This window comes from Hypanus sabinus, chromosome 7 (genome assembly GCF_030144855.1).
Source record: "Hypanus sabinus isolate sHypSab1 chromosome 7, sHypSab1.hap1, whole genome shotgun sequence".
NCBI lineage: Eukaryota > Metazoa > Chordata > Chondrichthyes > Myliobatiformes > Dasyatidae > Hypanus > Hypanus sabinus.
In genome coordinates, this window is record NC_082712.1 from 59,662,409 (window position 1) to 59,678,325 (window position 15,917).

The 15,917-nt window shown below is 41.7% G+C and overlaps 1 protein-coding gene across 1 annotated transcript in view; it reads left to right on the top strand.

Moving 5' to 3' along the window:
- Nucleotides 1–15,917, top strand: part of smc5 (structural maintenance of chromosomes 5) — a 71,833-nt gene that overhangs the window by 22,430 nt on the left and 33,486 nt on the right. The window contains exons 8-10 of the mRNA XM_059974755.1: nucleotides 698–769; nucleotides 3,389–3,644; nucleotides 12,776–12,930. Coding sequence (XP_059830738.1) covers nucleotides 698–769; nucleotides 3,389–3,644; nucleotides 12,776–12,930 — 483 coding nt within the window. The remainder of the gene's footprint in view (nucleotides 1–697; nucleotides 770–3,388; nucleotides 3,645–12,775; nucleotides 12,931–15,917) is intronic.

The window sequence follows — 15,917 nt, forward strand, 5'->3', positions numbered from 1 at the left end:
ATGTTAAAAGAATTAGATAGGGTGGATGTGGAAAGAATGTTTCCTGTGGTGGGGGTATCCAGATCTAGAGGGCACAGTCTCAAAATTGAGGGGTGACACTTAGAACAGAGGTGAGGAGGATTTCTTTTTTCAGCCAGAGAGTAGTAAATCTGTGGAATGCTCTGCCACAGACTGTGGTGGAGGCCAAGTCTGCGCATATATTTAAGGCGGAGGGGGATCATTTCCTGATCAATCAGGGCATCAGAGGATATGGTAAGAAGGCATGTGTGGGGTTGAGTGGGATCAGGGATCAACCATGATGAAATGGTGGAGCAGACTCAATGGGCTGAATGGCTTGATTCTGCTCCTTTCTTATGCATCAACGAAGGAAATGTTAATGTTCTATTTATGGACTTCCAAAATGCATTTGTTGTGGTACTATATAGCAGACGTCATCCAAATTAAAGACTGTGGAGTAAGCAGGGTTAATTAGATAGGTTACCTTGCAACTCACAAGAGATTGAGCCTTGTTCTATGCTGCAACATACTTTGATTTCACTTTGTGCCTCTTACTTGCAAGAATGAAACCCTATTTAGTCTTAATTTATTTTGTAGTGTAGAACATGATGTGTATTCAGTCTGATTTTTAAAATGTGTATCATAATTAAACTGGGTGACTGTGAATGTGTGAAATAGTTGCAAAAATCTATTTTTGTAGAGTTCAGAAATTAAGAAAATCTCACAGGAGTGCAAACAAAAACAAGATATATTGGAACGGAAAGACAAAGAGGTCAGTACTGTTTCGCTTTTGGAAAAGTTTTAACAAGTTTTGAGCGATTTTTACTCAGTATGGAGATAGTCTTACAAAGAAATTAAGCTGTTACAGAATTCAGGCAGATTCAAATGATCATTCTGAACCTTTAGTTAAATTTGAGAAGAATAAATTCTATACAGAATTTAATATTGCCATTGACAATGCAGTTCTGAAAATTGTAATTTTTTAAAGCATTTTATATTTGTATGCAATGTAGATTTATCACAGGTGAATCTGAAGAGTTTAAATTATGAACACTCAAGCGGATATTGTTCCCATTACAATCCCTGCTAAGTAACAGTGGAATGATGGTTGTGGCCTGACCATCATTGGATCAAGGAGAGAAAACAAGCCTAGTATCCTCATTGCCGTATTCTTCCCAGCAGTGTTTTCAAGTAGTCATCTTGTGTGAACATTTATTTAGAGATTGCTAGAACTCAGCTGAAAGAGTAAACAGATTAGCAGACTAGTTAGAAAGATTTGGATTACACATCAAGAGAAAAAATAAAGATTGAAAGTACATGCAATATTACTGAAAAGCATGGGAAGAGGAGAGACTATACACAGACAAATCCTCAATCAAGTGAGTATGCCTACCCACTTCAACCCCTTCCTCCATTAGCTGACTGTAGCCCTGGAAGCATGAACTTGATGATAAAGTTGGCAACCACAGCTACAGGAAAGACAATGGGCTCAATGCTGGGTCATGTGATTCAGGTCTTCATTGGTGGAAATGCCTCAGAGCCATTTATCACCTACCAGGACCCCATGATGGCAGCTCTTCTGGTTCAACCCCAACTCTAGCAGAAGAGGCCCTGCCATTTTGAGAAGAAGCAGAATTTCAGAATGTTAAATAGCTTTGGTTGTGAGCCCACTCCAGGAATTGCTTCTTCTTAAAATGGCAGAGCCTCTTCTGCTGGAGTTGCGATTGGACCAGAAGAGCTGCCATCATGGGGTCCTGGTAGGTGATATTGGCCCTGACTGGCTCTGAGGTATTTCCACCACTGAAGACCTGAATCACTGCTGACCCACTATTGAGCCCATTGTCTTTCCTGTTGCTGTGGTTGCCACCTTTATTGTCAAGTTCATGTTTCCAGGGCTGGAGTCAGCTAATGGAGGAAGGGGTTGGAGGGGTTAAGTGCGCAACATAGAACTGGCATGCTCACTTGATTGAGGTTTTATCTGTGTATGGTCTCTCCTCTTCCCGTACTTTTCAGCTTGCCGTTTAATTACTAACTTTGTTAGCTTGTTCCTGTGCTGTGTAATATTTTATGTTCTAAGTGCTGAAGCAGTGCAAATCTTCATTTAGCATTATCCTATATAAATTGCTAATTGAATGCTACTTCAAGCAAGTAGAATGAGATTGTGAGGGTCATGTTCTACTCTATGTAATTTTAATGACCAAGCCACTGAGTCTTCACTAATTTATGGTCGCTAGAGCTGAATAAAATCTTGGTTTGGGAGGGGTTGGGGTAAAGGAAAATTCGCTGGCTGAGATCCATGTGAGAGTACAGATGAGTAATTTATAAATGGCATACCAGGGGTTTGTATCTGGGACAAAGAGACCAAGACTAAACAAGCAGTGATGAATTTACAAGAGGGCATTTCTGGGACAAAGAGAAAAAAAACTGCATTTGAGGAAATCTCATTGAAATAAAAAGATAATAAAGGTATTGAGAACATAAAGCTGGGATTCACTGGGATTATGTTAGGAATAACTTGATGTTTTTTTTTGATGCACTTAAGGTAGAATGTATAATACTGCATTATATGCAGTGCTTTGTAAAAGTATTCATCTCCAAACCCTTTATTCACATAAATGGGAATAACAATAAGGGATTTTGATCAATTTATCAGAGAATTTTTATTTGTGAATCACATGATCCTTTTTCCACAGTAGAGCCCCAAAACTAGAAAATTGTAAAACCTGGAAAAACTAGATATTCAAAATTAAAATGTCAGCAGTTCAAAAGTACTCATACCCCTTTGTTCAGTACTTAATTAAAACATCTCTCCCAGCTATTACGGCAAGTAGTCACTAGATAGTTAAAACTGAAATGTCAGCAGTTCAAAAGTACTCATACCCCTTTGCTCAGTACTTAGTTGAAACGCCTCTCACAGCTATTTAGGCAAGTAATCTTTTTGGATAAGTCTCTGATAGCTTTGCACAATGTGATGGAGCAAGATTTGTCCATTCCACCTTGCAAAATTGCTCAAGCTGTGCCAGGTTAGTTGGGGAGTTGTGGTGGATAGCAATCTGGAGATCTCTGACGGTCAGTCAAGGACATCAATTTTCTTCATTTGAAGCCACTCCATGGTTGTTCTGGCAGTTTGCTTTGAGTTGTTGTCCTGCTGAAAGATGAGCTTCCTCCTCGGTTTAAGCTTTCTTAAAGGCCAGCAGGTTTTTAACCAGGATCTATCTGTATTTAGTAGCATTCAACTTCCCATCAGTCCTGATCAGATTTCTAGTCCTTGCTGCTGAGAAGCATCTCCATAACATATAAGTGGTATGGTAATAGTTTACAAAAACTTGATGTGGTATAAAATTGGAGGATATATTTCATATAACTAATTAAATTAGGATTTTTCTATAAGGTTGAAGAAGTTCAGCAAAATTTAAGAATGAAAAAAGATGAGGAAATTGACCGTCAAAAAAGAATAAGCAACACAAAGAAAATGATTGATGACCTGCAAAATGAACTGAATGCCACAAGGAATTATGACCATGTGCAACCTGAGATTGACCAAATTAGCAGTGCCCTCAGGAAAGTCCAAGAAGAAAAGGGAGCCATTGATACTGAGAAGGGAGAGCTGCGAAGAGAGAAGGAAAATTTAGAGAAAGACAAAAAGAGTAAGTGAATTCCCAGAAGTTTGCAAATTCCAGTAATTCAAGATGTAGTGGGTACTAAGATGAGCTGTATTTAAAATATCTAATACATTAGTAGTAAACAGGTAAACTGACGTTGTAATTATGACTTCTGTTATTAGCCATTGAATATTAAACATTTGTCAAATGGAATCAAGCAAACAGAGTAATAAATGGCTGGTGTTTCATTTTCTAGTGACATTAAGTCAATTTTAGCAATCTTGTCGTGCGAGGCCCCTTGGGTAAGAGTGACCATAATATGGTGGAATTCTTCATTAAGATGGAGAGTGACATAGTTAATTCAGAAACAAAGGTTCTGAACTTAAAGAAGGGTAACTTTGAAGGTAGGAGACGTGAATTAGCTAAGATAGACTGGCAAATGATACTTAAAGGGTTGACGGTGGATATACAATGGCAAGCATTTGAAGATCGAATGGATGAACTACAACAATTGTTCATCCCAGTTTGGCAAAAGAATAAACCAGGGAAGGTAGTGCACCCATGGCTGACAAGGGAAATTAGGGATAGCATCAAGTCCAAAGAAGAAACATATAAATTAGCAAAAAAAAAGCAGTACACCTGAGGACTGGGAGAAATTCAGAGACCAGCAGAGGAGGACAAAGGGCTTAATTAGGAAAGGGAAAAAAGATTATGAGAGAAAGCTGGCAGGGAACATAAAAACTGACTGTAAAAGCTTTTATAGATACGTGAAAAGAAAAAGATTGGTCAAGACAAATGTAGGTCCTTTACAGTCAGAAACAGGTGAATTGATCATAGGGAACAAAGACATGGCAGACCAATTGAATAACTACTTTGGTTCTGTCTTCACTAAGGAAGACATAAATAATCTTCCGGAAATAGTAAGGGACCGAGTGTCCAGTGAGATGGAGGAACTGAGGGAAATGCATGTTAGTAGGGAAGTGGTGTTAGGTAAATTGAACAGATTAAAGGCAGATAAATCCCCAGGGCTAGATGGTCTGCATCCCAGAGTGCTTAAGGAAGTAGCCCAAGAAATAGTGGATGCATTAGTGATAATTTTTCAAAACTCCTTAGATTCTGGATTAGTTCCTGAAGATTGGAGGGTGGCTAATGTAACCCCACTTTTTAAAAAAGGAGGGAGAGAGAAACCGGGGAATTATGGACCGGTTAGTCTGACATCGGTGATGGGGAAAATGCTAGAGTTGGTTATCAAAGATGTGATAACAGCACATTTGGAAAGAGGTGAAATCATCGGACAAAGTCAGCATGGATTTGTGAAAGGAAAATCATGTCTGACGAATCCTATAGAATTTTTTGAAGATGTAACTAGTAGAGTGGATAGGGGAGAGCCAGTGGATGTGGTATATTTGGATTTTCAAAAGGTTTTTGACAAGGTCCCACACAGGAGATTATTGTGCAAACTTAAAGCACACGGTATTGGGGTTATGGTATTGATGTGGATATAGAATTGGTTGGCAAAGAGTGGGAGTAAACGGGACCTTTTCAGAATGGCAGGCAGTGACTAGTGGGGTACCGCAAGGCTCAGTGCTGGGACCCCAGTTGTTTACAATATATATTAATGATTTAGACGAGGGAATTAAATGCAGCATCTCCAAGTTTGCGGATGACACGAAGCTGGGCGGCAGTGTTAGCTGTGAGGAGGATGCTAAGAAGATGCAGGGTGACTTGGATAGGTTAGGTGTGTGGGCAAATTCATGGCAGATGCAATTTAATGAGGATAAATGTGAGGTTATCCAGTTTGGTTGCAAGAACCAGATTATTATCTGAACAGTGGCCGATTAGGAAAAGGGGAGGTGCAACGAGACCTGGGTGTCATTGTACACCAGTCATTGAAGGTGGGCATGCAGGTACAGCAGGCGGTGAAAAAGACAAATGGTATGCTGGCATTCATAGCAAAAGGATTTGAGTACAGGAGCAGGGAGGTTCTACTGTAGTTGTACAAGGCCTTGGTCAGACCGTACCTAGAATATTGTGTGCAGTTTTGATCCCCTAATCTGAGGAAAGACATCCTTGCCATAGAGGGAGTACAGAGAAGGTTCACCAGATTGATTCCTGGAATGGCAGGACTTTTATATGAAGAAAGACTGGATCGACTAGGGTTATACTCACTGGAATTTAGAAGATTGAGGGGGGATCTTATTGAAACGTATAAAATTCTAAAGGGATGGGACAGACTAGATGCAGGAAGATTATTTCCGATGTTGGGGAAGTCCAGAATGAGGAGTCACAGTTTAAGGATAAAGGGGAAGCCTTTTAGGACCGAGATGAAGAAAAACTTCTTCACACAGAGAGTGGTGAATCTGTGGAATTCTCTGCCACAGGAAACAGTTGAGGCTGGTTCATTGGCTATATTTAAGAGGAAGTGAGATATGGCCCTTGTGGCTAAAGAGATCGGGGGTATGGAGAGAAAGCAGGTACAGGGTTCTGAGTTGGATGATCAGCCATAATCATGCTGAATGGCGGTGCAGGCTCGAAGGGCTGAATGGCCTACTCCTGCACCTATTTTCTATGTTTCTAAGTGAAGTACACAGTTGTTTGTCATCTGCACTTCATGGGCCAAACAGTAGGTGGCAATTATTGTAATAGGTGATGGCCCACATTCTGTGGTCAGCAGCCAAAAGCAGTTGCTTGATGAAATATCAGCTGCAGTAGACCATTTTACTCTTGAAGCTGGTTCACCATTTGGTATGATCATGGCTCTATTTCATTATGATTGTAGTGTTCTCGCTCGGCATGTTAAGATTACGCTGAGCTAAACACCGAGTTAAACCTTTGTCAATTACAACAGGATCCCAGTAAGATTAACCGTTTACTGTTCACTCTTCCACATTAACGTATGGTGAAAACTGTTGATAAAACAATACAAGATTTGTACAGCAGTTGTTTCCTTCTTGATATTACATTTACATCATAAATACTTGCAAGGTAAAACTACAACTACATTACATTAAAGTGCAGCATACAGTCAGAATCTACCTACGCCATTGACTGCTTTAAATACACTTCAACGCAAACTATCCGCAACTCTTTAACTAACGAAAACATAAACATTATCGACCGTCATTACTTTTAACAGGATTGGCGTTAACATTTTAATTCAACATATCGATTATCTCATAACTCACAGCGTTGCTTTCACAATGTTTCTGGTGCGTAGAGAGAAAACGTTGCTGCTGCTGCACTCGCACATGTCTTGACCCCCACCTTCCTGTTTCTCCAAACCGGTATTTTCCCACAGGACGCGGCAAAACCGGATGTGACGTCATCGCATGCCGCGATATCGCAGACAACTTTAAACAATCCTAACTTTAACTAGAATGCTAACAAACGAATTACTAAGCGAAAATATTATAAACTAAATAACTGCCATAAAGGCAACGCACTCCCCGCTTGACCTTCGTAAGGTCACAATGAACATAATACAAAACTTTAGTCTCTAATCAGGTAGAAGTAGAATGACTTCTGTAACAGGCCTTTGGTAAATTTTCACTTCACCTTGGTCGGTAGTTTTCAACTCACCCTTCCTGACATGTCCTTCCCTGCTAGGGAATGTAGTGAGACCAGAACCGATTTGCCAGAGCCTGGAGCTGTCTCCACTGCTTTAAGTACAAATCCTTATCAGAGAAGTCCCCTGGTGGAGGCGGAGCTCCTGCCTTCTGTGTAAGGAGCATTGATGGCGAAAGTATGAAAGGGTTTTCCAGGTCAGAAGACACGGGTAGGAGTGGTCGTGCATTTATAATGGCTGTGACCTCTGCCATTAGTGTGCACAGTACCTCGTGGGTCAATCGGGTGCGTTGCTGCATATCAGGTTTCATTTTCAGGGTTTTTTGCAAGGGCTTGAACCGCTTGACTGCCTGCTCTTTGTTGTTTGGCAAGCACTGGCGTGGTTCTCTGAAAGGCAGTGGGGCAACCCCATTATTTGCTTCATCTCTGAAGACCTTGGTGTCCTTTGTTTTTAAGAAAATGGCATCTTGAGCTGATTGAGCAAGTTTATTATCATGCTCAGTTTGAGCGAAGACTGACTGACTTGTCAGTTACTTTACATTTGTTAAAGCCTTGTCGTGCTTCCTTAATACACGTGACACTTGTGCGGGGTTGAAAAATTGAATGGCGTCCACTCTCTAGCACATTGGTCTTGAGTGTGCTAATCGTCGGTTTGTGCACATTGCCAGGGCACACCTCTCCTATCACCACCCAATCTAGATCCAGACGTTGCGCAAAGGGGGTGTCGTGTGGTCCATTGACCTGCTGCCTAACCTTATGCACCCGAAGAACATCTCTTCCTAATAGCAGGAGTATTTCTGCTTTTGGATCCGGTTCTGGGATGTATTTGCCGATGTGGCGGTGATGTGGCTGGTGTAGCACCACACTTGGCGTCGGGATCTCAGTGTGGTTATTCAAAATTTCATTGCACTCTAAGAGTGGAGGGAGACAGATGATGACTTTACCATCCAGCTCGAGTACCATCCAGGGACTCAAGCTGGAAGCCTTCTGCCTTCCTTCCATGAGTTTCCACGTTGCCTGAGCAAGTTCTAAGGTAGTATGGGAACTGCTCACTCTCAATGTTGAACAATTTAAAGAACTCTGGACTGACTAGTGAGCGATTGCTCTGATCGTCCAGAATTACATAGGTTTTGATGGCCTTGTCTTTGGCTCCTTTAGGGTATACCTTAGTGAGGCAGATCTTTGAACAAGAACGGCTTGTACTTCTGTACAGCTCGAGCTGACAACTGTTGTCCTGGAGTGAGCCTCTCCCTCCCCGCTGTCCTGTTGTGGGGGTGAAGGAGTGTTGTCGGTTTGCGGTAATGGGCCGGGATGCATGGCCCCATCGTGATTAGTGCTATCACATTCCGGACACTTCACGGCGATCGTACACTCTCTAGCAAGGTGAGAGGTAGAGGAACAGCATTTAAAACATATTCTTTTCTCCTTGAGAAGGGCCATCCTCTCTTCAAGGGGTTTTTCCCTAAACGTTCTGCATTTTCTGAAGGGGTGGGGTTTGTTATGCAAGGGGCAATTCTTGCTAGGGTCGTGGTTAGTTGTAAAGACTTCAGACTTGCGCACTGAGACGGGTTTATTAATGTTGAAATTATTCGATGAGGATTTATCTGGCTTGGTGTAAACTGTACCATGAGGCTAGGGTCGTTTCGCTTCACTGCCTCCCTGCACACAAACCTAGTGAAATACTCAAAGGGAGGAAATCGACCATTGTGGTCTTCTTTGTACTCTGAGGCACCCACCTGTCCTGCAGCCCAAATGGAAGTTTGTCCACGATTTGTCTAATCCTGGATGGAGTATCTAGGTATACTAGACCAGTTGAGTAGCCGCCATCTTTGGCGCCTTGAATCTCCGTGAGTAAATCTCTGATCTCCCTTAACTTAATGTGATCTTTGGCTGGCACCTTAGGAAAGTTTTCCAGACGTCGGTATAGCGCCACTTCAATAATTTCGGGCGCTGCATAGCCCTCCCGAAGTCTCTCCCATGCTTTGCTTAAGGCTAGCTCGGGTTTGTTGATGTACACTGAACGTATGCGTCTCACCTGTTCGCATGATTCTTTTCCCAGCCATTTCGCCATAAGATCCAACTCTTGGGTTGCTCTGAGCTGGATTCCGTCAATAGCGTTGGTGAATGTGGAGTACCGTGCACGGTAATTTTCAGGTTTGTCGTCGAACTGGTACAGTCCTGAAGTGACGAGATCTAGTCGTGCTAAATACTGTGCCAGGGGTTCAATTGCAAGTGGCATGCGGCCTGGGGAAGGGTTAGGGTTAGGCATGCGGGGAAGTATGTCGGTGGGTATATGACCGAGGGCGTACCTCTGTTATGGACTTTGCTGTTCTGAATTCAGCCTTTGCCTCTCTTCTCGCCAAATCTTGTAAGTTTGGTGTCGAGAAGTATTTGTCATCAGCCCTTTCATTCTTGACTTCATCGCGGAGTTGCAAGGGTAAATTGTCTTCCTCGGATGGATGTGATGCAATTGGGTCTCCCCGAGACTCCTCATGACATGGGGCATTATCAAATAAGTATGGAGTGGAAGAACGAATCTTCCAGTCTGTTTGAGATTGGACATAGTCGCTTGTGCGTTCCAATCTGGTCTTTTCTGAAATAGATTTTCCGTCAACCAGACCTTGCATTTCTTCAACATCTTCTATGAACTCTGCTTCTACCCTGGGAGCTTCTGCTTCTCGTTCCAGTGTCAGCATTTTTAACTCTGACGCTATCCTTGCCCTTTCCAACTGGTTTTCGGCTTCTCTGGCAGCTGCTTCCATTTTCAATTCTGCTTCTTGTTTGGTGTAGCGCATTCGCACACTGGCGGCTTCTGCCTTAGCTCTTGCATGGGCGGCCTTACTTGATGATGTCCTACTGCCCCGCTCGCTGGGTGACAACGACTTGACGCTGGATCGAGTTGTCATTGCAGCACTTGAAACACCTGATAATGCCACTTTTTCACTGTAGTGTTCTTGCTTGGTGTGTTAAGATAATGCTGAGCTAAACATAGAGTTAAACCTTTGTCAATGACGACAGGATCCCAGTAAGATTAACCGTTTACTCTTCACTCTTCCACATTAACGTATGGTGAAAAAGCGTTGCTTTCACAATGTTTCTGGTGCGTAGAGAGAAAACGTTGCTGCTGCTGCATTTGCACATGTCTTGACCCCCACCTTCCCCGTTTCTCCAAACCAGTATTTTCCCACAGGACGCGGTGAAACCGGATGTGACGTCATCGCATGCCGCGATATCTCACAGACAACTTTAAACAATCCTAACTTTGACTAGAATGCTAACAAATGAATTACTAAGCGAAAATATTATAAACTAAATAACTGCCATAAAGGCAACACAATCCTGTTCTCTCTACATAATCCTTCTGCCATTTGTGTATAGAAATTTCTATCTTGTCTCCTGAAACAACTTCAGGAATTGGCCTTTCGTCATCTGTGTTTATGAAGTTTACAAGTCCAACACCATATGAATGAACCAATATTTTGTTTTCCTTAAGTATCCTCTCCTATATCTTGAGACTGTCTCATTCTACCTACCCCAGCCTATGATAAAATTTCTCTGGATGGTACTTTTCCCTGCGTGACGGCTGTATCAAATTTGTAGGCTACTCCCACTAATCCTTTCTAACCCCTTTGGTGCTTCTTAGCTCCACCTAGACTGATTCTACATTGCTATGCTATTTTTAACTGTTCCTGTGATTTTAAACTTTTACTAACAAAGCCGCTTCATTGCCTTTTCCTTTTTATTAATTTCTGCTGTAAGCCTTTATTGCCGTGTTACAATTTATTTGCAATGACAGCTACATTATATCTGCTCACATCTTTTTGCAATGTTTATTCACGCATTGAGATACAGCACTTTGACATTTGTCCTTTTAACATGTTTGGACATTCAGCAATTGTTTGTATACCTCTGTTTGTCTAATTACCACTATTTCTTATCCACTCTTTGTTAGTGCACGTCCTATCCTTATCCTAAGCTTTTTCCTGCACTGCTTCCTTGTCTTTTTATATTAGTGTTCTAGATTTCCCTCTACTGGCACACCACCCATTCCTTTTTTAATTAATGAACTCCTTGTTTGTTCAATTCACTGGAAATCTGGCCCCAGCAGGGTTTGGGTGTTGTCTGTCCCAGTAGAACCATTCTTCCTTTCCCTAGTACAAATGTTAGTGCCCCACAAATCAAGACTTCTTCCATACCAGACAGAATCGTGCAGTCATCTCCCTGATTGGAATAATCCTATGCCAGTTTGCATTTGGCACACATAATAATCCTGGCATTTATATGTTTTGTGGCTCTGCTTTTGCTATCAGCAAAACTTTTCTCTTGGTCCTATTTATAGAGTTGGTATGTACTTGGACAACTGGATTCTAGCCCTTGTGGCTTTTTGTACCATTCGGTGGTGGTTGGTTTGTTTGTCCACTTAACAGCCCTCACACTAGTCCACAAATGTCACAAGAACATCAGATCTATTGGATGTGCAAGTTTGAGGTTCCCTTGAGGCTATCTCCTACGTTCATTGTTCCTGTTCCATGTCAATTTCCAAATATTTGATCTAAATGGTGTGGCAACCTCTTGAAGGGAAAAGTCCTGGTAATTTTCACTCTGATGTCCCACAATCTGTCATTCAGATGTCAGATCCTCAACACAAAGCCAAAGTTCCCTGAGCTGCAAACATTTACAGCAATGTTTTGTCTTGGACAAAAAGTATTTGAAAGCTCCCACCTTATTGTAGCAGTCACACTTTTCTAGTTGTCCCTTATTTGTTTTGTTTTGATCAAACCTTGTTTAGTTTATGTATTAATTTGTTTTAGCTGTTAAGATTTATTTATATGCTGTAGTTTAATTTTAAACAGCTCACAGTTGCAACTGCTGTGTTTGTGATTTCACATTAAGTTTTTCATGATACCGTTACTCATGATAGATGTCTTTCCATTCTCTCAGACTTGTCTCTTCTTTATGCTTGTTAAGCCACTTTCTGGCAGTTGCCCATAATATTTGGTGGATCTTTTGGGTGATTACTTGAGTGGTCATTTTTTTCCAGGTTGAATTTTCTTTGGCATTGAGGCAAGAATTGGCTGTTCAACAATTTCAACTGAAGAATATTACAGCTACCAATGCAATGTTCTAACTAGGAAGTAGGAACTAAACTAGATTTGGGTGATGCACAGAATTTCAGATAATCAATAATTTGGAAATATGAATTACAATAAGGGAATGATATCTTCCTGTTTGTAAAATAATTCTTCAGGCTGAAGAAGTTGTTCAGCAATAATTTTTAATAGTTATGCCATTCATTTGGTCACTTTTGAATGCACCAGCCCAGACTTTACTAATGCTTTGGTAAGGAGCTAGTGGACAAATATAAAGACTCTGTTGCTAGAATTTCACTGAAAATCCTCTTGTTAAGGACTGTAGCCAAGCATTGTAAAGGAACATGGTATCTGTGTCAGCAGTTACTGTTTTGTTTACCCAAGTTATCATTAAACACTGAGAGCCTCATTGCTTTTGTTCCAAAAAATAATGATATTGTTATCATAATCTTAAATATACCTTTAAGTCGATGTGTCATAATGTGCTCTGCTTATGGTATCATGTACAACTATTTGAAACAGAGGTAATGGTTAATATCAAAAGACTTGAAGATATGATGAATTTTAAAGAAGCAAAACTTCGAGATCGATTTAGAGATACATACAATGCTGTCCTGTGGTTAAGAGAGAACAAGAATAAATTCCGTGGACACATCTACGAGCCAATTATGCTCGAGGTAAGGTTCCTTTTGTAAGTATCTATTAAAATGATAATGCCATTATTTATGGTTAAAGAAGTAGGATGTCTTCCAGTTGTGTCTGGATTCCTATTATAAGTCTTGTTTTTCTGAAGTCGTCATTGACTAAAGTGACCAAGACATTGAACTGTATTGTTAACTAGTTACTATGAAGCAGGCCATGGCCTGTTTTGATACTGCGCCAAAACAATTATGGTGTGCCCTTTTAAGAACATTTCTGTTCTGTGCTTCTTGCACAAAGTTACTATGATTAAGATTAGTGCTTATTAACTTCCAGACCTCAGAAGTTTTGAGAGGAGGGGATTTCGCTTGGGTTCACTGCCCAAGTAGCTCTTTGAGGGTAGTGGAATGCTCCTCTTGCGGGATTTAAGAAGGCAGGGAGACCTTCAGTGTCCCTGATGTCCATGACTATGAGAAGTGCATCCAGCTGTGGCTTATATCAATCTGCATTAAGGAGCTGGAGCTGAAACTGGATGAACTCCAGATCATTCAGGAGACTGAGGGGTTAATACATAGGACATCCAGAGAGGTAGTTGCACCTAAGGTGTAGGACACAGGAAGGAGAAAGGGGTTAAGAAGCCAGTGCAGAGTACCCCTCTGTGACTAGTGACTAGTGCAGTGAGCAGTGACTAGTAGGGTACCGCAAGGCTCAGTGCTGGGACCCCAGTTGTTTACAATATATATTAATGATTTAGACAAGGGAATTAAATGCAGCATCTCCAAGTTTGCGGATGACATGAAGCTGGGCAGTGGTGTTAGCTGTGAGGAGGATGCTAAGAGGATGCAGGATGACTTGGATAGGTTAGGTGAGTGGGCAAATTCATGGCAGATGCAATTTAATGTGGATAAATGTGCAACGAGACTTGGGTATCATTGTACATCAGTCATTGAAGGTGGGCATGCAGGTACAGCAGGTGGTGAAAAAGGCAAATGGTATGTTGGTATTCATAGCAAAAGGATTTGAGTACAGGAGCAGGGAGGTTCTACTGCAGTTGTACAAGGCCTTGGTGAGACTGCACCTAGAATATTGTGTGCAGTTTTGGTCCCCTAATCTGAGGAAAGACATTCTTGCCATAGAGGGAGTGCAGAGAAGGTTCACCAGATTGATTCCTGGGATGGCAGGACTTTCATATGAAGAAAGACTGGATCGACTAGGCTTATACTCACTGGAATTTAGAAGATTGAGGGGGGATCTTACTGAAACGTATAAAATTCTAAAGGGATTGGACAGGCTAGATGCAGGAAGATTGTTTCCGATGTTGGGGAAGTCCAGAACGAGGGGTCACAGTTTAAGGATAAAGGGGAAGCCTTTTAGGACCGAGATGAGGAAAATCTTTTTCACACAGAGTGGTGAATCTGTGGAATTCTTTGCCACAGGAAACAGTTGAGGCTGGTTCATTGGCTATATTTAAGAGGAAGTTAGATATGGCCCTTGCGGCTAAAGGGATCGGAGGTATGGAGAGAAAGCACGTACAGGGTTCTGAATCGGATGATCAGCCATGGTCATACTGAATGGCGGTGCAGGCTCGAAGGGCCGAATGGCCTACCCCTGCACCTATTTTCTATGTTCATCCCCCTCAACAAAAGGTACATCATGTTGGATCTTGTGGGGGGGCGGGGCGTGCTGAATCAACAGAAGAAAGTCACAGTGATTGGGTCTCTGGCACTGATTCTAGCTTTTTGACTCAGAAGGGAAAGTGGAGAGTCACACTGTGGTGATAGGGGATTTGTTAGGGGAATGGACAGGAGGTTGTGAGAGCAAGAACAAGATTCCCGAATGGCATGTGGCATCCTGGGCGCCAGTGTCTGGGATGTCTTGGATCGAGTCCTCAGCATTCTTACCAATGACGTGGGTAGGTGAGTGATGAGATTCTGCATAGGGAGTTAAGGAAGTTTAGTGCTAAGTTAAAGGGCGGTACCTGCAAGGTTGTGATCTCGGGATTGCTACTTGTGCCACACTCTAGTGAGGCCAGAATAAGGAAGATTATATAGTGTAATATGTGGCTATGGAGTTGGTGTAGGAGGGAATTTTTGGATTATTGGGCTCTCTTCCAGGGAAGATGACTTTGTTGCAAAGTTTGCAGATGATATGAAGGTAGGTGGAGAGACAGATAGTTTTGAGGAAGTAGTGGCTACAGAAGGACTTTTGACAATTTAGGAGAATGGGCAAAGAAGTGGCAGATGGAATACAGTATTGGGACATGTGTAGTCATGCACTTTGGTAGAAGAAATTAAAGGGTTGACTATTTTCTAAGTGGAGAGAAAATACAAAAATCTGAGGAGCAAAGGGTCTTGGGAGTCCTTGTGCAGGATGATCTAATAGGTTAATTTGCAGATTACATCTGTGGTGAGGAGGGCAAATGCAAAGTTAGCATTCATTTCAAGAGGACAAGACTATAAAAGCAAGGATGTAATGTTGAGATATTATAAAGCACTGCAGAGGCCTAATTTTGAATAATGTGTACAGTTTTGGGCCTGTTAGCTTAGAAAGGATGTACTGAAACTGGAGAGAGTTCAAAGGAAGGTCACAAAATGATTCCAAGATTGAATGGCTTGTCATATGAAGAGCTTTTGATGGCTCTGGACCTGCATTCATTAAAACTCAGAATGAGGAGGTGATCTCATTGAACCTATCGAATGGTGGAAGGCCTTGATAAAGTAGATGTGGAGAATATGTTTCCTATGGTAGGAGACTCTTAAGGCCAGACGACTGAATAGAGGGGTGTCCTTTTAAAATGGATATGAGGAAGAATTTCTTTAGCCAGAGAATGGTGAATCTGTGGAATTCCTGACCACAGGCAGCTGTGGAGGCTGTCTTTATGTATATATAAGACTGATAGAGGTTGATAGATTCTTGATTGGTTAGTGCATGAAAAGATATAGGGAGAAGACAGGAGATTGGGGCTGAGAGGAAAATTGGATAAGCCATGATGAAATGATGGAGCAGACTTGATGGGCCAAATGGC